Here is a 23,662-nt window from a genome sequence, read left to right on the forward strand (position 1 = left end):
ATGAAAATCCAAATACCGAAAGATGATAATTTCATATTGATGCTAGATAAAATTAGTGAAGAGGAAAAGTTTTTTATTCATGTTTTATCTACATGTGACAACAAGAATTTATTAGATCACTTATTCCCATTCGTTGATTGGGTATGGTTGAAATCCGATTTAATTGCGTGGGCCCCAGTACTAAATAGGTTTGACGACTTACTTCATAAATATATTGTACATAATAAATTAAATAAGCAAGAAAATAGTGTTATTAAAGAGGATGATAAGATTAAGTTAAATGAAAATGGGGTAAAAGACACTCATTTAGGTGACCATAATATTGGTCCTATAAATAAGGCAAACAATTGTAGTGATATTTGTAGTGATATGCGTAGTAATAACAATTATGAAGAAGGACGAAATGAATACTTCCCCCCTGTGAATAGTAATAAGAAAGAGGACCAGAGGGTAGAAAAAGAACAAAGTGATGATACATTTATACCGTCCGATTTGCTTATAGAAGAAGTGCTAAGGTTTACGTATTACATATTAGATAATTGTTTAAGTAAATCAAAGTATAATTCGTTAGATCATTTGCTAGTACTTTTATGGAGTTTCAATCCCAAGATATCAATTTTGTCTGCTCAAATATTAAATATATATTATTTATTTATAAAAAAAACGAAAAAAAATGAGAATAAAATTAACGAAATTGTGAATTTTTTATCAGCACTAATTAATATACCAGTACCGAATTTTCTTCATCCATATATTAATAATGACCTTGGTAGAATAAATGATAATAACTATATATCAGGAATAGTTCTATATTATTTACATGACCCATTAGATAAAAAATATATGAATAATGTTTATTATAAAATTGAGAATAGATACTTTTTAGATTTAATTGATTACAATTTAAATGTAAATAAAATAGTTATACAAATTGATGATTACAAAATACCTTTTACTTCAATTTTTCCAAAAGAAGTTAAGTATAATGAAGCAAAAGAAGTACTTCAATATGCATATGATACAGTTGTTAGGAAATATAATATCTGTGAAAAGAAAGCATATGATTTAAGACATAAATTAAGAATATATATGGGATTATTATGCCCAAAATATAGAAGAAAATTGTTTAATTTAAGGTATTTAATTATATCCGGTTCTTTGTCAATTAATTCTATATTATATCCTCAGATTATACCTAGTAATACAATATTTTTACAAGAGCTATTGTACTTTTTAAAGTACCATAAATACATTCATTATAATACTTTACATATTATTTTCGATTTATTAACCACAGCAATAGAATCACATTTGCATTATAAAGTCGTTTCAGATATTTTGGGTTTGCGTTTGCATAGTGGCTTATTTATTAGTATTTTTAAATATTACTTAAATTATTTTTTGTCACCTAATACTATACAAAAGGATATATGTCCCTTATACATAATGAATGAATGCAAGGACGAGATGTATAGCACCAATGATATTAACTCAATTTATATAAGAAAACATGGAAGTCAAAGGAATGGTATTTCATACGCTCCTAGTGGAAGCCACAGTAAGAACATTGTAATTGCTCCCATTGATAATGTTAGCTGTAATAATAGCAACAGTAGTAACGATAATAATAGTGCGAATAATACTAATTTCGCCCGAGGCAATATATACAGCTCAGTAAGTGAACTCTTACCAAATGTAAGCAATGCGAGTTCGAACCCAAATAATTTTTCTTATATGTCACAAGGACAAAGTAATAATAGACCGAGAAACATCTCACGATTACAGCGGTGGGAACGATTGCAGCAGCAGTGGGAACATCAACAACAACAGTGGGAACAGCAGCAGCAGCAGTGGGAACAGCATCTACAACGGTGGGAACAGCTTCGACATCAGTGGGAACAGCAGCAACAGCAGCAACAGCAACAACAGATGAATCTCTCTGTTTTAGCGACCCACGATCCAAATGATACAACCTCCAGTAATTTAAGGCCATTACAAAATATCGAAAGTAATCAAATATCTACCGTACATTGTACAAGCGGTGCACAAACAGCAGTTTTATCTGGTGATAATTATGGCCAAATAGGAAATGATGTCACCCATGGAATTAGTGTTGAACAACCTGGAGGTGAAAAAACGAATAATGATAATGTAGATATAGCAGCAAATAGTGATGAGAATCATCTGAACATCCAGGATCGCCCAAATAGCGTCATTGAAAATAGTAGTGGTTATATATTAAGAGACTCCTTGGGTACTAATAATTCCACCAATATTATGAGTTATATCAATTATGTGGATGCTGCAAATCATAGTAATCATGATAATCGTACCATTATGAACAATCCGAACGGCGGCACAAGTGAGAACTTGGTAGCAGTACGGAATAACAACAGATCAAATGATGTTAATGCAAATGTAGGTGAAAATATGAACATTTTTGATTATATTAACAACAGAAATAATGTAAACCATGAAGGAAATATAAGCATTTTGGACTACATAAATAACACGGAGGATATTCATATTAGTAGTAACACAGATAGTAGAGTAAATAACAACCAGCAGAATGAAAGTAATAGATATAAAGAAGAAATACAATATGGAAATTTTATAAGTGAAGAAGTTATAATAAATAACATTAAAAAATGTAAATTAAGTGGTGAAAGTGAATTTACAAATATTACTAAAAAATATTTTAAAGATTTTAGGAAAAAAAAAAAACAAGTATCTATGATGCAGCAATTATTAACCTTATATCATATATGTATAATGGAACCATGTCCTATTTTAACCATAGCTCAACAAAATACATTAAAAAATTTCCCCATATATTTATTAGACAGTTATACGCTTAACTTACCTATAGTTCATATGTTATTAAGAATAATGGAAACACTACTAGATTTTACGCCAAATTTTTATTTTACTGCAAAAAATGAAGAGGAATTATATAAAATATTACTGTCCCGTTTTCAATATGAAATATTTATGATGTCAGATAGTTTTTATCATATGAAAAGAGATGATTTTTTAAAGTACTACTTTGAACCATTTAATTATGATGAATATGACAAAACTTTTATTGAAAGTAAGGAGGATATGGAGCTATATATACGTAATAGGAAGAATGCAAACAATACACGATTTGGTAATTTGCATGGTGGAAACAAAAATAATAACACAGAGTTAGACACACATGGTGATGATGATAATATTCATAGAAACTCTGCAAAAGGGATACATATCAAAAATAGTGCCCTCAATAATACTTCAGATTGTCTTACTGGCGATGTACAGAGATGTAATAATGACAATAATAATGATCATAATATTAACCATAATAATGAGTATAATAATAATAGTGTGCAGAGTAAAATAACAGTAGCTAATGTCAAGCTTGTAGATACAACATCACAAGTATATAATGAGAATAGCATATTTTCACATCATAACGAGAGGCTTATAAAACTTTTTGCCGAAAATAATATCAACGTTAACGCGACTGATGATATTTTACTTAACAGATTTACCTTTTGGTTGAAGTTATATATATATGAAGAGAGAGTAAAAATAATAAAGATGATAATAAAGGCTCTAAACTTAGCTTTGAAAGGACATTCGCCAACAGATACATTACTTGATATATTTACAAATAATTATATTTCTGTTAAAATAATTAAATATATTTTAAAATATCCACATAAATTTGGTTTATGTTTATATGGATATATATTAGGGTTTATATATGAACATATTTATGAAGATCCAACCATTTTATCTACTTTATTAAAAGAAGGAATATTAAATATTATGTTGAACAGTATAGTAGAAGAGAATTTGAAAGATGAAACTGTATTAATATATGTACCCTCCTTATTATCCCTAATGTTTATTCATAGCATTGGAAAATCAGCTATGAAAAAGTTAAATTACACACCAATATATAATCTTTTCCATTTTGTAATCAAGACAGATTATTTTTTTTTTGATCGATTTGGGGATATTGCTGTTTCGATTGGTAATATTATTAACGAGTTAGAAAATTATGGTTTTGTTATGAAAGACTTTTTAACATTTCATGTAAAGCTTTTAAAAAAATTATATATCGAGGGTTTAAATTTAGGCTATTGGAAATGTATAGATTATAATTATATTGAAAAATATGTAGAGTCATGTGTTAAAAAATCGCAAGATGTACAATTAAAAGATTTAAATATTGACAGATACAAATATAGAAAAGATAATTTTTTTCTAGATAGGTTATCTATTGTTTGTAGATGTATTTTGTCCTATATGAAAAGTTCGTGGATTAAAACTTTTATAAAATTGAATGGTTTGAAATTTTTAATGGCATTTACTAATTTAATAAGCTTACCACCGAATTTTATTCATATCTTTGAGTATCATCCTATTTACACCTTTATTATGAAAATTTATCTTTATTCCTCCTTTAAGAATATTTACAATCAATTCCTGTTCCCCCTTTATAATTACAGCAATTTTGTTTTATACATACAGTATTTGAATTTACTGTTGAAAAATAGCCTTTATTTCGATCTCAGCGAAAATATAGTTGTGGCTAAGAAGTCAGTAATTGGGGGAGGGAAAGATAATACTACTGTGAGTAGCGGCGGTGATGATGCGAGTAGCAGTAGTAACATTGCCATGAGGAAGTTTAAAAATGCAAGTAGAAACGGTAACATAGCTAGCCGAAACGGTAACAACCATAGCAATAAGTATTTAAGGACGGATTTTTTTTGCGGTCCGTTTATAGATCGCAATAAACTACTGTTGTGTAACATTACGCAGTTATTTAACATTTTATATTTTTTAATTTCTGCATATACGGATGCAAAAGGATTATACGGAAATGAAGAGAAAATGTATGATTCACCAGAGTTATCAAATAGGAAAATTTTAGAAGTCTTTTCAGACGTTCTTGTAACTATTGAAAGTGTTTTTGATTTCTTTTATACTCTTTATTTTTATCAAACGAATGACTTAAATTTGAATATCTTTTTACATTTAAAAGACAAAGTATGTATACATGAACATATAAAAAAAACCCTAAGAAATAGTCAAAACAAGTCGGATTATTTGTTATATAATTTATATGGATCTACAAGATCCTTATTTTGCTATTCAGTTAATAACAATTTATATGAATTAAACAATACAGAAAATAAAGTACATATCATATGTGATCAAGACAATGCAGATGATTACAAATTTACTGATCATCTTAGTCTTCTGGATGATGAGGATAGGGTTTATAAAGCTGTATATAAATATACGCTCTCACAAGTTATATCAGAATTTTCTTCCTTTATTCATAAGAATATGAAAAACCCCTCAGATATAATTGCTTTTAAGAAAAAAGAAAAATCAAAATTTAAAAAATATTTTTCAAGTTTGGAAAACTCATTCGAGAAATATGACACCAACAAAGATGTTAGTAGTAGTGCTCCAAGTGATGCAGATAATAATTATGGTCAAATGTATAATGATTTGTTTGAACAAAATATTCCAGTAAGTATTGAAACAAATAAAAATAATACTACTACAATATATTCGAGTAACAATAATGAATTAAATAGAAACACAATCAGTAGTAATGACAACAGTACCTTGCCTGCTGAAACTATTATGACAATGTATGCCAAGTATAATAATGATAATAATATGAATGATAGTAATGGTACTGGTGATGGTACTGGCAATGGCACTGCTAACCGTGAAGGAGAACACGGCAAAAGAAGCCATCTCGATAATGACAAATCGAAGAAGGTAAAAACACCAAAATTCGAGTATAATGATTATTATATTGAAGATAAAGACATTAAAATGCACACAAGTTATCCATACGAATCGAAGTATGTCATGTGCGAAAGTTTACGATCATTATTAGTAGTTATTAAGAAATTTTTTATTATGGTTAACTTAGCCTGTCATACAAGGCAATTAAAATTGAAGTCAAGTCCAAATTATGTTTTTTACAATGTTATACAGCAGAAGCATATACTGTGCATTATTAGGTGCTTGACAAAATGCATGATGAATGTACCATTAGTTACGAAGCCTATTCAGGAAAATTCATACATGACCATGGATGTGAGTAGTATTTATACTGTACTTTATGATTATGTGACGGTGGAAAAAATTAATTATTTGAATAAGGAAAACGAAAAAAGGGTAAAATATAGTACTACAACTACTAGCGACAATAATAACAGTGGTACGGGAAACACTAACATCGGTAATGACTGTAGCAGTTATGCAGTGAAGAATCCTCTTAAAAATGCGGCAAAAAAAATATACAAGGCATCCCCAAGTAGTGTGGAACCGAATAGCTTAAAACAGAATTGCACTGCGTATGAACATATGTTTGAGGGAAATCAACAGAAGGTAGCGTGCAGTGGTAACAATAACAATAATAATCACAGTAATAGTAACTACAACAGTAATAGTAACTACAACAGTAATAGTAACTACAACAGTAATAGTAACTGCAATAGTAATAGTAACTGCAATAGTAATAGTAACTGTAACAATCAGTGCTATCCCATGAACAGTAATATGGAATACAAAAAGTGCGACCAAAATTACAACCTCTATGATTATTCTTACACATCTCATATGAATTATCATGTTGAGAAAATCGACAATTATTTCCCAGAAAGTTTCTATATGGAAGAGATACTATTTAAAAAGTACAATTTTAATTTTTCGAATATCAAGGTGGTTCCAAATAAAGACTTGTCGAATGATCAGATGGAAAACAAGGAGCATAATGTAACTACAACCATGAGCAGGGGCACGAATGAAGATGCATATACCAATGCCTATGAGAAGGGGGTGTACAGTTTCAACAATGTGGATGACAATAATATAGTTGATAGTAGTGTGGATGGTAACATTGTGGGTAATAGCAGATTGTGTCGTAACGATGAACGACGCGTAGGCAACAATATTGACTTGAGTAAATATAATAAAACATACATATGCACGAATATTAGAAGTGCAAATGGCTTAATACAGGTGACGGATAGGACAAATAATTACAACGAATTAAACGGAGCAAATAGCGGATACAAAACCGAAAAGTTGAATAACAGAAGAAGGGATAATAATAATAAGGATGCAAGGGATGGGCAGAACGAAAAGAGGCAAGATAAGGACTTCGAGAAGGACGAACAGAATGATCTTAACAATATGTTATGTGAAGATAAACTGAAACAAGTTTTAGTAAATATAGAAAATTATTCCCCTATAAAAACAGTGAAATATATTTCCGAAATAATAAACATATTACATAAATTACTTTCAGATAATAAATTAGAATTCATTAGCTATTTTTATTTCTTAGATTTATTATACAAAGTAGGTACATTTGATTTTATATTCAATATGTTTAATTATGTTATGAGTGTATATATATCCCTCTTAGCATTATATTATAAAAAAAAGAAGGAAAATAAGCAAAACGTGAACTCGAAATTTACGTACTATATTCCTATACATATAAGTAAAAATTATACATGCACCAATACCTATTTTGTTCGATATATAATGAGGTTAATGCAATATTATGCAGACTCAGATGTAAATAATATCAAAACCTATTTACAAATTACAGTTAAAGGAATTAATGCTTTCTTAGATTTTTTCATTAGTCTTATAAATATAGGAAAATTTAATTTGATATTATTTTGTCAAAAAATGCTGCATCCCCTTACCAGGATTAACAACAATTTTGAAGGTGGTCAATCACAAGAAAAACCAAACACTGACTCCAAGGGGGAGCAAGTTACTAATAACACTACAACTGTTGCTGCCACTGATGTAAATAGTAGTGCGAATAATGCAGATACTCAAGGAGGGAACGTAAACCATGCTTCGGGGGATAGTGCTGAAAATCCTAAGGAGGCATCTGCTCATAAAATAAACCATTCAGAGGAGGAGAGAATAAAATGCGCATCATACACGAATGGATCCTGTGAACAATTAGAACAGAACAAAAATGCCAATGGTGTTAATATTTTGCAAGTTGGAAATAACGAGGTCAACATTAACGCTAACGTGAACACTAATGCTAATGTTAACCTTAACGGTAATATGAATAACGTGCGTCATAATGACGTAGCAAAGAACGAACTGGGCAGTTGCCCCCTTAAGGAAAATAATAGCGGTAGAAATAGTAATAGCAACTGTAACAATAGTAATAGTGGTGATATTAAAGGGGAAAACGGTTCACAGATCGCGAATAATTATTATGTACAAAATGGCGTAAGTAAAAACATGCCACAGAGTGATAAATGCGACTACAAGTGTTATAAGGAAAAGAATGAAGAAAAGAAAAGGGGAAAGATAAGGAATACATTTACCTATAATAATAATTTTTTATTTTCACTTGACTACTTTGACATAATTAATACCATAAGATCAGTGAAATGTGAAATATCGAATAACATCTTCATGTGGTTAACATATATTAACAGCACAAGTGTAAAAATTAACAATCTAGGTAAAAATAATATATATATTAATTTTAACAATAATATAATATATACCTTTTTAAAAATAATTTTAAAATTTATTCATCATTCGACGGAAATAGAACCGAAAATAATCGAATTATGGATGAAAGAGAAAAATACAGATAAAAAAAATGTAAGCAGTAAGGAAAAGGATAAAGATATATATAATTACCCTAATGTAAATATATTAGAAGAATGGGCAGTAATGGGTTTTGATGAAAAAACTATATATGACTGCTTAAATTATTCTGGAACAACAGACTTAGATTGTACATTAAATTATTTGGATAAAGTAAAGGGAAAAGAATTCTTTTTAAATTATAATAAAGACAGAAAATCGGGTGGTCAGAAAAATAAAGATGGTAAAAGGTCGACCTACTACGAATTTGATGATAATAGCAGTGATGAAAATTCGACCATCAGCAGAAGAAGGGCATATGACGAAATGAGGACGAGCGAAAACTTAAGTGAAACTGTCAATGAAAACTTCATCGATGAAAATGCTACCAATGATGCTGTGGGAAATACCAGTGAGGGTAAGTCTTCGGAAGGAGGTACAGGAGGAGAAAACAATGTACATGATGATAGCAACGTCATTGTCAATGCAAATGTTAGCGGTAATGCTAGTGCAAACGTTAATACAATCATCAGTGGAAACGCCAATGCAAGCGTCAATATTGGAAATAAAAAATGCAACGATAGGGAAGATATATTTTACAAGGACGATAAGTACGTGCTGGAGAAATTTCCCTTTATGTATGAAATTTTGAAGGAAGCAAAGGCCAAATCGACACACGCAAGAATTTATTACTATGAAACAATAATGAATCCGAGCAGTAAGAGGAATATGATTTTTTACTTGCAGTACTATTTAAAACTATTAAAAAAAAATTTATTTCGTACGTATGAAGAAAAAAATACTATGAAAGAATTTTGGAATGAAGACAAATATTTACTCTTAAAGCAGTATATTTATAAATATATTTTTAACATGCTTATAAACATTATGATAACCATTCCATATAACGAAGTATCTTTTATGAATTTATACCTAAGCTTTCTCATCATTGATATTGACAAGAAGACGGTAAAACTGTTTTTAGATCAATATAAAAAAACAATACATGACAAAAATAGTAATAAGAGTAGAATATTTAATCATCAAGATGTGAAAATTATTATTTTATATTATTTTATAGAAAATATTTCAAAAAAAATTAAAACATTAAAGAATGATGAATCATTTCCTATCGATCCTTTTTATCATTGCCATCATTTGTTTATGTATTTTAATAAAAAAAAAAATAAAAATGTTAAAAACAACGAGGATAATAATAATGCTAAACAAGATAAAAAGGACACAAAAAATTTAAATAAAAATAAAGGGTCAGAAAACAGAAATATAGAAAGTACTCTCATTAACAATAATAATCGTATTACATCTTCAAATAATAGATCACTCGGTATTAACAACTCAGCGGCTGTTAATATAGCTTCATCCCCTGGACATAATATTATCAGCAATGGAAGTGTTAATGCTAGTACTAGAGCAACCCATAATGAGTTGAACACTGCAATGGTTACTGTTCCAAGTATTGCACTGAACGGCATGGTGAACAGCGTGACAAATGGTATAACTAACAGCTTACCAAACAGTGTAGCTAACAGCGCAATGAATAACACAACAAATAATGCGGAAAGAAATCCAACAAGCAGTAGAAGCAGTAACAGAACGAGCAATATGAATAATAGCAGTAATAATCAAAGCAGAGGAAATAACCTAATAAATGATTTGTTAGGTGACTACCAGTTAAACAACTATGATACGAGTAATCACAGTGATGATAACACGACAGCGTTTTGTCAAGGTAGTGATACCATTGATGAAAAAAATTCGATTAAAAATAATAAAGTACATAAAGAGAAAGGTAACAATCCCGGAATAGACAACGAATCAAATGAACCCATAGATTCTACTTTTGGAACAAAGTATATTAAAGGAGACATAGATGTAATATATGAATCACAAAAAGATATGGAAATATATTCATACCATTTTTGCTTGTATATGTTATTTTTTACATTATATAACATTATTCACAACTATAGCATAGCCAAAAATTTAATTCTTCATATAGATAGAAACATACTAGATTATTGTATCTTTTTTATACAAAAATTTAATATCTCCTATGTAAAAAATATAGAAAATAATGTTAATTATTTCTTAAATGAAGAAAACAAAAATAATACACTAGTAGATTCATGCCAAAAATATAATCATGAAGAGTTAGTAGTAAATGTGATTCCACCAAATTGCAGTAGTAGCAGCGTTGAAATCTGTGCTAATGATAATAGTGATAATATGGACTCTTTAAAAAAAATGCAGGAAAAATATAAAAGGAAAAGAAAATACAACAAAATAATCGCAGCAAATAAAGCAAATACAGGCAATAACGAAGAAGGTACTTGTCACATAAATTTTGAAAATTGTGAAAATTTGCACAGTAGTAATAACATAGGAATGGGAGAAGTTAATAATGGGCAAAATTATGGGAAAAACATTGATCAAATTAGTGAGCAAATTAATCAGCAAAATGATGGTTGTTTTCCCCATAAACTAGTATGTTCAAACGATGTGACAAAAAATATGTATGATCCGAATTGTAGAAATATTCAAATGAACAACTTAAACAACGACTGTAATGGAGCAAATCAGATGAACATTAATGGGTTCGGTCATCCTGTTATGGGAAGCCTTAATAATAGCAACATAGAAAATATCACATTACAAACAAAACATGACTGTGCTACAAATAATGAAAATAAAAAGGAAGAGATAAATATTATGTACAACAAAGGTTTAGTTATAAATAAAAATATTAAAACGAACAATATGCTAATACCTTATTGGAATTTAATAGATGTAGATAACTCAGAATACAATCAAAAAACGGCCATCAATAATTGCATGCTAGAAAACGAAGAAAATAAATATATTTCTTTGTATTCCAAACCACCCTGTTTTTATGCTCCACTATTTATGTGTTTGTATAAAATTATTATTAATTACTCTTTGTATAATTTTAATGATAGAAATAAAAAAATAGTGAAGAAGCAAAAGGAGGAAAAATTGAATGAGGACAAAAATGGGGTAGGCATCATGACCATGGGGAGCTCCTCCAAAATGGAAAAAAATGGCACCTTGGTCAGAAGTGTGCATAATAGTAACAGCGGAAGTAATAATAATAATTATACTAATAATAATTATAATTATAATAGCTGCACTAATAATAATAATAATCACTTCAGTAATAATAATAACTGCAGTAATAATAATAACTGCAGTAATAATAATAACTGCAACAATAACAGTAGCAATAATTTATCGGAAAGGGGTTTCTACAACTCCAATGAAAAGAGGAACATAAATAATTCTGCAGCAAATCATAATGCATCCTTACAAACGAGCAAGGAGAACATAAGGTTTATATCAACAGAGAAGCAGCACAATATAATAAAAATATGCATTGACACGTTGTACTTTTTTAAAGGATACAATTCTCAGTTATGCTTAAGCGTTTTGCAAATTATAGAGTATTTGACAACTATGTATAATAATGTAATTTTTTTAATATCCTATTCACCACCAAATGTTTATAAAAATTTTAAAAAAGTATTTCAAATAGAAGAAAAGAAGAGACGTAATTTGTTGTATGGCAAAAATGGTGATCAAACAAACAGCGTCGAAAATGTACCAGATAAAACCTTAGGAAAAGAAAACACACTACGGGATAAAAATTTTAGTACTTATAACATATCAGGAGAATTGGATAGTAATCCTGATGAAAGTGAAAATGAAAAAATTAGTACACATGACACAAGTAGTCGTAATAATAATAACGGGAAGAATAACATTTATAGCATTGATGAAAATGTGAGTGATGCAAATATCATACCAAATTTGCCTTGTACAGATGAAATGAGCAAAGGAGAAAATTCGCAAGATCCAAAATTATCATATTTTGACTTGAATGAATTAATATTAAATAATATGAGTAGAAATAGCTTAGGTATACTTTTAACCATATCAAAACAAGGAAAATTTAAGGATATGCTAATAATACTTATAAACATATTAATTCAATGTTTCACAGATAATTATGTTATTGCAAACAGAATAGAATACAACTTAAAATCTTATTTCTTATATAATGGTATACCAGTAAAATGCTTTATGCGAAAGGATGATTTAAAAGCTATAGAAAATGAAAAAATTTCAAACGCCTTAGGGGTCTCTTTGAATGAATTAAATGAAGCATTATATCCTTTTATTTTTAAAAATCCACAAATGTATGAAGAAATATTAAGTTATTTGTGCTTTTTTCCAAATTTAAAATATGTAAAAAAAAATGACACCACCAATGAACTTGATAGCTTGAACACATTTTCTTATACGCTAAACACTCAGAAGAATTCGGACGACATCAGTTCAAAAATTAAGTATAATATCCCAGATGCATCAAATTGCACTGATGAACAAAATGGTGAGAACCAAGCCACTGTTAGCTTAGGCAATTTTAGCGTGAATAATGGTGAAATTTTAAGAAGTGTTAAAATGGAAAATTGGAAAAAGGGTAAAGGAGGTGAGAATGACGACAGCAGGGGAGGCAGTAATAGTAGCAGCAATAATAATGATAGTGGTAATAGTATAATCAATTGTAATAACATAAGCAGTGGTAACAGCTTTTTCCCCGTGATTAAAACGGTGAGTGAAGGAGCAAACGCAAACAATGATACAAGTGAGAATCCAAATGAAGATTTTTTTCACGTGAACAAGAAAAAAGTAAAATACGTGAGGGATGAAAACGCAAATGAAAACTGTAACAGCAGGGGTGATGACAACAATAACAATAGCAGTAGCAACATCAATAACAATAGCAGTAGCAACATCAATAACAATAGCAGTAGCAACATCAATAACAATATCAGTAGCAACAGAAATAACAACAACAGTAGCGAGCAAAATAAGTATTATGTGAATTTTTTGCCAATACCTGAGCACATAAAATCCATTTACATGCTATCCGAAACAGCCAATAGCACAAAATATTTAAAAAAATATTTCATTAAGAACAATTTTTATAATTTCTACATTTTAGCTACTCTAATTGATTTTTTGAATTTATTTACTGTTATTCATAGTAAGACCAGATTAATTAAATTAAATGAAAAGGATGAAAAATTAAAATTTAACAAAAAATTAATGGAAATATATGGAAATGATGCAGATTTTGATAACGATTTAGAATACAAAGTTATGTATCCATTTGCTTTGACAGCTGACAACTTACTTTTTATTGTTAACTTAATTTTAAAAACATTTAAGCATTTAATTGTTTATTTAATTAAAGTCCCTTCATCTTTTAATCAAAAAATTTTGAAAAATTTTTTCCAAAAGGATTATGATGATTTGTCCAATCATAAGGGGGATATGATGTTATATTGTATCGATAACTTTAGCTCGTATAACAATGTAGATACTGTTAGTAGCATTAATAGAGAAAGTAAGTTAAACATTTCTTCATGTTCTATGCACAGTATTTCTGGTAGAGGTAAAAGCACTTCAGATGTGCTTCTTAATAATAGCGTGCTCCCGGCAAGCAACGGTAATAATAGTAGCAATAATGGCAATAACGGCAATAACTGCAATAGTGGTAACGGTAATGGTGAAAACTTAAACGTTTTTGTACAAAAGGATGCCATTGAAAATACAACGACCAGTATCATAAATTACACCAGGGGAGCAACTGCACATGCAGTTGGAGCATCAACTAGGACGGACGCTTCATCAGCAGTGGTGAGCCAGCAAAATGTGGATATGTCAAATATCATTCAAAAATTAATACGAACTGAATCATCGAGTACATACACGTACAGAGAAATTTCGGAGTACTATTTACAAAACTATATGCATTTTTATTCTCTTTTTGATGTGTCAAAATTTACATTTAGAAGTTGCTTAATCCCATTCCTATTTGATAAGACTCATATATCAGAAACCCAGAATAACATTGATTTTATAAATTATATTTCTAATGTTAATAATTCAAATAATGTTGTTTTTACTCCATTCTTAATATTTTTATTTAAGCGAATTTTACCACAATTCATTTGTTTAAGTCATCCAACAATTTATAGTATCTATTCTTTAAATGGTTTTCAAAAAAATTTTAAAAATATGGAGGAGTATTACACTTCTTTAAGTAATATTGAATCGAAGAATTTGACATATATAAAACATATACTTAATTTTATTCAACTTATTTTTGACATTCACAATTCTAGCTATGATGTACATAAAAAAGTCGTTTTAGAAATTATGCACTTAATAAGAGTATACTCCTTTTTTCAAAAAAAAAAAGAATCCGCTCATAAAAATATACACAGTAATTCAGTTAATTCGGACAATGTCTTCTCAACCGTCATAGACGTTTTCTCATATGCTGTAAGTACCCTACTATATAAACTAGTTAATGAAGAACAAAATATAAAAGTTGAGAAAAGTGCTACTTTTGAAGAGATACAGTTATTAAATACGACCAAACATGCTTCTAAGGCACTTGATCATAATAGAAAAGGAAATAAAAAAGGCAAAGAGGATAATTTTGAAGAACATAACAGGAATGCTAATAGTAGTAATAGTCCCAATGATGACAGCGATGGAAACAATTACGGCGGAGTGGGTGGTGGGAACAGCGGTGGGAATAGCAATGGGAATAACAGTGGGAACAGCGGTGGGAACAGCGGTAGGAACAGCGGTGGGAACAGCGGTGGGAATAGCAATGGGAACAGCGGTGGGAACAGCGGTGGGAATAGCGGTGGGAATAGCGGAGGAAATATAGGGGGAAACGACAATGAAGACGACGGAAAAGGAGAGAAGGATGATGGAAACAAAACGTTCTCGTACAGCAGGGAACAGTTAACGCTGTTTCGTCATGCTTTGTGTAATTTATTAAATAGATTAGATTACACGAAGGAAGATTTCGTTAACACTGCGACGTCCATTATTCGATGTTTGTCTGTATTAACATCAGCACCAGTTTTGGGATATCCTATAAAAACAAAAAACAATAAATTATATATGATAAAATTGAACAAAATGAATAAAAAAAAAAATAAAAATATAAAAAAAATAAAAAGAAATAAGAGGAGGAAAAATATATCATGTGTTACTTTTTTAAATCCATCCTATGTTCGTTTTAGATCTGATTCGAGTAATAACAATTCTGACTGTTCAGATATTCCTTATTCAGTTGATTCGGATGTATCTTATGAGGAACATTTTATCTTTGACAATGATGATAGTAATGATGATGATATTCGTTATGAATACGAGGAAGAGATGGATGATGATTATATGGATGAAGAAGAGGACGAAGGGGTAGAGGAAGGAGAGGACGACGAAGACGAAGGGGAAGATGAAGATGAAGAAGATGAAGATGATGATGGAGACGATGATGAAGAGGATGAAGAAGAGGAAGAGGAAGAAGATGAGGACGACGATGATGATGACGCGGAGAATGAAAATGAAAATGAACTTTCGAATGAGACAAATAACAATGAACAGCAAAGGGATAATCAGAATAATGGTACAAATAATAATAGCAACAGTAACGGTATCAGTAATAGCAATAATAATATTATTAGTAGTAATAATAATAGTAGTAATGGTAATAATAATAGGAGTAATGGTAATAATAATAGTAGTAATGGTAATAATAATAGTAGTAATGGTAATAATAATAGTAGTAATGGTAATAATAATAATGAGCTGGAAGGAGAAATAAGACCCGGTAATAATAACGGAAGCACATTTGTTGAAGGGGGAAATGGAATAGCAACACGTTACCCTGATGAAGGAGCAGGAAGAGGAGTAGAAGAAGGAGAAGGAGAAAGAGAAGGGGAAGCCGATATGGACGATGAGGGAGAAGACGAAATGGAAGAAGATGATGATGAAGAAGACGAAGTGGACGAAGATGATGAAGATGAGGACGAAATGGATGAAGATGATGAAGACGAAGATGACATGGATGAAGATGAAGAAGATGATGAAGAAATGGACGAAGATGATGAAGCTATGGATGAAGAAGAGTATGACGAAATTGATATAGAAGATGAGAGCGGAAGAGATAGAAATGTAAATGAACTTGAAAATAGTAGAGGTTTACATGTACATGCATATTTAGTACAAGATAGGAATGTTATTGATGAAGATCAAATATATGATAATTCAAATAATTTATTATTACCCCATGAAGTAGATGAAAATGAAGAGAACCTATCAAATATGGATGATAATAATAACAATATTGTTTCAAGGTTAGATTTAGGATCAGACAGTAGTAATGATATGGACGATGAACAAAATGTTCGAAGGATAAGAGAAATTGATGAAACGGAGGAGTATGATAACGAAGATGATGATGATGAAGACGACGATGATGATGATGATGAAGAAGATGATGATGATGAAGACGACGATGATGATGAAGACGACGATGATGATGAAGATGATGATGAGGATGATGAGGATGATGAGGAAGAGGAGGAAGAAGAGGAAGAAGAAGATGAAGACGAAATGGATGCAGATGACGAAGAAGAAGAAATTGATGAAAATAATAGCACATATAATGTTAATCAAAATGATGACAGTAGAAGATCAAACACTAACAACAATGGAGATCTAATGGATACCGAAATAAATGTTAACAACTCTCTGTTAAATTGTAATGAAAACCAACATGAAATTTTGGATATTTTGTTAGAAGAAGATGGTGCTTACAATAACAATGACGATATAGATGAATATAACGATGATTATATAGATGACGGTGAAAATAATAGGAACGGCAATAATGATATTGGTAACGGTGTTATCAGCAATGGTATTATAAGCAATGGTCTTTTAGGGGACGTAAATGCAAATAATACTGCAGGAATCAACAGAATTAATGTTGTAAATCCGGCGTATAGTAACAATATACAGGGGAATAAGAACAAAAATGAAGGCAATTATGACGGTTGTGATAATAGGAGTGGTAAAGCACTTACAGGGGAAAGTAAAATAGCAGAAAATAATATAAGGAACCCATCTAATGATAATATTGTTCGATTTACAAATATGCCGCCCTATTCAAATTCCTCATCAGATCCTAAAAAAAATATAAACATATCAAATAATGCCAATATTTTATTGAGTACTGGAAGGGTGACACAGAGCAAAAACGTTCGTAGCAATTTTGAAAATCATATTAATGGTAATAAAAATGATGGTATTAACAACAATGATAATAGTATTAACAACGTTGATAGTTGTAACAACAATAATGATCATGCCGGAAGTGGATCGAGACGAAATGCCTTATATAACCACTTGCAGAATAATAGTAGTCACATGAATGAATATATGCCCACAGATAGTATTGCTTGCCAAGAAAAAATTCTACTTGATGATAATGATTCTCTTATTTTGCGCAATAACAATAAAACAAATAATTATAAATTTGATGAAGAGAATAACAAAGTTGCAGAAGGAAGTTATGTCAATAAAGAAGAAGCTAAGGATACCAGACTAAACGAACGAGAAGAAGGTAACATAATAAATAATGAAAATATGATTAACAAAAATACATATGATGGTGTAACATCTCAGAATGATGAAAATAAAACAAATATTTTAAATGTTGAAAATGTTAAAAAGAGTAATGAAGCAGTTGTTTTAACAGAAGGCATAGGAATAAACACATCAGATGATATATTAAATCGCTCAGATATAAATGAAAATGACATTAATTTAATTGATTTGTATTATCATTTCTATAATTCTAATAACCGAGATGTAAATACCCTACTTGACGAAAATAATAGTTTACTGTATTTAAATGAGACGGGAAGGATTCATTCAGCGTCCATGAAAAACACAAACTGCTTCATAAATGTAGGAAATGAGAATGAAAATGGCTCAGACGTGATTAACGGTAATGCCTCCGAACAACGATTGTTATTGAGTGGTAACAATAGCAGCGGTAATAGTAGAATTGGTAATAGTGGAAGGAGTAATAATGGAAGGGGTGATAATGGAATCGATAATAATGAAATCAGTAATAGTGAAATCAGTAATAATGTAATGGGTAGTAGTTCAATCGGTAATAATGGAATCGGTAATAATGGAATCGGTAATAGTGGAAGGGGTAATAATGGAAGGGGTGATAATGGAAGGGGTGATAATGGAATCGATAATAATGAAATCAGTAATAATGGAAGCGGTATTAATGGAATGGGTAATAGTGCAATCGGTAACAGTACAATCGGCAATAGTGGAATCAGTAACAGCGGAAGTAGTAGTCGTGGCATAACAAATCACAGGAGCAGTAACAATAATATAATAAGTTCTGCGCTTGTAAATTACGCTACCCCGAGTTCAAATATACTCTCATTAATGAATCAGCTTTGCTCAAATTTGCTGACTCTAAACAGAAGAAGAAATGAACGGATAGGTAATATCTTGACGACAGCTATACATTTACCTGATGGTGTAAGGAACATTAACACGTTAACTAATCACGATGATTTTAACAGAAGTACAAATATTACTAATGAAAATATCACATATGATAGCAACAGTCCAGCAAATGATAGCAGTCCTCACTATTATCATATTAATTTTGATAGATCAAATAATACTATGTCGCCTCAACAACTTTTCAACAGTTCATCTAATGTTAGAACTAATTTAGCTAGCAGAAATGTAAATCACACTACTAATAGTAACTTAAGAAATTTGTATAATAATATTAGAAATTATAATATAAGTGAAAATAATATTAACAGCTATAGAAACTCTACTTTTTTCTCTCCCCCATATGTTATAAGAAATAATAGAACGGAATTAACCACAGATGGTGGAATGAGTAATAACAACAATGTTACTGAGGATTCAAATTATGAAACCTATGAAAGTAGTGGATCATTCTTAAGCAGATTTCAAAATGTGGCCTTGCTCACAGGCGGAGAAAGTGGAAATGGAGGAGGCAACTGTAACAGCAGTGGAAATAGTGGCATAAATAGTGGGGGAAACCGTAACGTAAACAATGTCGAAAACAACAACTCTAGTGGCAGTGGAATTGGCACAGGCAATGGAGATGCAACTATTGAAGAGCGCAGTGAGGATGTAAATAACACTAACCAAAGAAACGTAAGTGATATGAATGCATGTAGAACTCTTGCAAAAAACAGAAATGTCATGACTGAAAAAAAAGAAAATATGAATAAAAAGGATATGAGAAATGAAGAAAAATTTAACTTGATAGATTCCGTCCTAGATAATGACAAGAAGTTAAAGAGCAGTATTTGTAATATGATGTATAGTAGGTTATGCAAAACTATTCCTAAGGTTCATATAAATCTACCTATTGAAAATTTATTACAAGAGAAAAAAAAAATTATGCAAACTATGCAAAAGCAGATGGAAGAAAAAAATATAAATGAAAATAAAAAGGACGTAGAAAAAAATGAAATGACCAAAAATAACGAAGCAAAGAAGGATGCAAATGAAAAACATGAAATGATAATTAAAAATGAGCAGCATATACAAGAAAAAACAAGCTCCAAATTTAACGAAATTGTCGAAGGAAGCAAAACAAATAGAAGTAGCAATTTGAAGGATGATGATACAATTGTGGGGACTACAAGTACAGGAAATAATCAAATGGAATATTCCCAAACAAATATAATCAACAATACGAATGTTGAAAATTTAGAACAGAATACAAATGAGGTCAATTTATGTGAAATGAATGCTACTCAAAATGGCACAAACAATACTGAACAACAAAATGTTGAAGATAATGAAGATTATAAAAATATAAATTATGAAGAATTATTTGATAATGTTTTGAATATTGAATCTCTTCTTATAATTTGTTGTTCGTTAGGAATAAATGAGAGTCAATTTTTCCAACTACTAAATGTGGATAGATCATTTCTTATTGAACTTCCAAATAATCTAATAGATGAAATTATAATTCAGCATTTAAAAAATATCACCTTGGCTAGTATAAATGAAAAAGCTCAAGAAAATATAAGAAATAACAAGAACATATCTATAGACATCTACAAGAAGTATTTAAAATATGAAGAGTTTAAAAAAACGCAATCAAATGATATACCTACGCACAATAATAATGAAGTGGATGTAAACGCAAACCCAGTCACAAACCCAGTTACAAACGCACAATCGGCATTAAACTCTACCGAAAGCAATATTACGCCCCATCAAGTAAACGAGACTTTTCCTAATGTAAGTACCAGTCAGATTCATTCCCGTGAAGGAAGTACTTCCAATCCAGAAAACGTAACAAGTAACGAGATAAATGGAGTAGTTGAACAGAGTGCAAATAATTCGGAGGTCTGCACCGTTGGAAACACAGCAAATACTGCAAATGATGCAAATGATGCAAATGATGCAAATGATGCAAATACTGCAAATACTGCAAATGATGCAAATACTGCAAATACTGCAAATGATGCAAATACTGCAAATACTGCAAATGATGCAATTACTGCAAATACTGCAAATGATGCAAATACTGCTAACGAAGGCGAAAACAATGCACGTATTTATAACAGCATAAAAAAAAGCTATCTAGAAGCGTTACCCTCAAGCATTAGATCAGAGGTTAAAAAAAGAATTATAGGAAATAAAAATCAAAGAAATGACACGCAAGATGAAACCAATATTGCATTTATAGATTCCTTAACACCTGAGCTAAGGAGAGATGTGTTATCCTCTGCAAGCTTAAGGTTCATTAGAACTCTGACTGAAGAAATGATAGAAGAAGCAAGGAATTTAAGATTCGTTGTGTTGAACAACCGATCGAACATTTTAAGTACAAATAGTAGGTCTAGACAGACAAACGTGCACAGCGCGAACAATGTGAATGGTGACAGCATAAATTTGATTTCAAATATGAGGAATAACATTAACAGCAATGGTAATGACAATAGTACCGCCACGAATAATAGCAGCACCATCAACAGCACAGCTAATGGTGTGGGGAATGGCAATGGGGACAACAGAGGGAACAGTGTAGGAAACAGTATCAGTAGTAGCGTAGCACACAGCACGAGCAGAAATGCAGATAGCCATAGCGTATCCGGAAGATTAAACAATATAAGAAGTGACCTTCAGGAGCGAATAACAAACAGCGTGTTAAGAAATGCTGCATCGAGTTTAGGAAACAATATTACTAGTAACGGAAACAGCAATAGTAACAACAATAGTAACAACAATAGTAACAGCAATAGTAATAGCAACAGCAACTTCAGTGGTGCAGTTTTGCTAAGTAACAATAACAGAAGTACACGAAACAACAGAACGTTATTCAGCACAAGTAGTAGAAACAGTATGAATAATAGGCGTCGTTTAAATATGCCATTGAGAAATTCCTTTGGAAATATGCATAGAAATAACTTTATTAGAATAACATATAATGAAAATAACAACCCAATTATAATGATAAATACAGGGCATGAGAATTATGACAGTCTTACCGTTTCTCGCTTTCTTGATCATTTTTTGGGTGGTAGATCAGGAGATAGAACAATCCCCAGTTTACCCCTCTCTGAGAGTAACAACATGAATAGTAATTTTAGCACTTCTCCTAACCATCTCAATAATACGAATAGCAGTAGCAATAATAACAACATCGGAAGCAATAATAATAACAGTGGTAGTAACATGGGTAGTAGTGCCATCGGCAGCAACACTAATAACGGAGGAAACAATAGCATTAACAGCAATGTTAATATGGGCGTGAACATGAACTTAGGTATGAACAGTGGAGGTAATAATAGTAATAATAATAATATGACTGAGACGAGATTATTTTTTGGTAACGAAAACAGAGTGAACAACAATGTTGATCCCAATTATCACGTAATGAACGATGACAAATGTTTAGAAAAAGAAGATGATATATCCCTAAGTAAATATTTAAAAAGTTTATTTCCTTCAAATAATAATAAAGCAGACACAGATAGCTCTAAAAATTCCTCCTTGTATGTATGCTTAGAAGAACCAGTTCCTTCTCAAGCATTAATTGATATATGCAGATTGCTATTTTTAAAAAAAGAAATAAATAAAAAAATAATGTTTACCTTATTCTGCAATTTAACTTGTTCCTATCAAAAGACAAAAATATATGCTCTTCAACTCTTTATGAATATATTATGGTGTGCTTCTATAGATTTGCATGGAAAAAAAAATAATCCAACTTTAGTAGCTTTATATGCAATTAATTTCCCTCCAAAAATGTTATATCATAATGTAAATAAAAAAAATTATGGATTATTTTCGGACAATTATTTTACAACAGCATATGTATCAGCTGAAAGAGTTCTTGAACAAATACAATCATTGCTTATTACCATTCCTCATATTACCTCCTTTTTTTGTACCTTGCTAATTCACCCAGCATATTTCATTCCAAAGGATATTGAGCAGAAGTTAAAAAAGAAGAAGGAAAAAAGTGAAGAATCAAAGAAGAATAATAAAAGAGTAAGTGATGAGGGGGAAAAGGGAAAAGATTATAGAGTGATAGAACAAGAGGAACATGAGGAACAAGACGAGCAAGTAGAAACGGGTGAAGCGGACAAGGAAGAGGAAAAACTCCACGACGATGAAGCCGCCATCTTACAGTACGAGTTGAAAAGGAAAAGGCCAAAAATGGACCAAAGATATGTTGTTTGTTCGTCTAGTAAAAGCGCAAACGACGCTAATAACATTAGTAACGTTGGCAGCATTGGTAACGTTGGTAACAGCAATGACAGTAATAATAGCAGCAGAAATAATAACAGCGCCAATAGTTGTTGTAGAAAGGTGGATAGATGCCGAAATGAATACCCCATAAATATTTTGTTTAAGTTATTAAATTCGTCTTTGTATTTAACTTCGAAAAAACTAATGAGTCATTTATTATCGGTCATCTATAATCTTTTAATTAACTGTGGGAAGAAATTACATACCTATGCAAATTTCACAAGGTGGGTGTATGCGGAAA

The 23,662-nt window shown here is 30.6% G+C and overlaps 1 protein-coding gene across 1 annotated transcript in view; it reads left to right on the forward strand.

The window, feature by feature from the left end:
• The window catches only part of PmUG01_05019900 (E3 ubiquitin-protein ligase, putative), a gene marked incomplete at both ends in the record, with an annotated part of 28,185 nt that continues 4,523 nt past the window's right edge, over positions 1–23,662 (forward strand). Inside the window, one exon of the mRNA XM_029003395.1 lies at positions 1–23,662. This exon is cut by the window's right edge and continues 4,523 nt beyond it. Within this exon, the coding sequence (XP_028860345.1) occupies positions 1–23,662 (23,662 nt within the window).

The sequence above is a fragment of the Plasmodium malariae genome (genome assembly GCF_900090045.1).
Source record: "Plasmodium malariae genome assembly, chromosome: 5".
Classification (NCBI taxonomy): domain Eukaryota; phylum Apicomplexa; class Aconoidasida; order Haemosporida; family Plasmodiidae; genus Plasmodium; species Plasmodium malariae.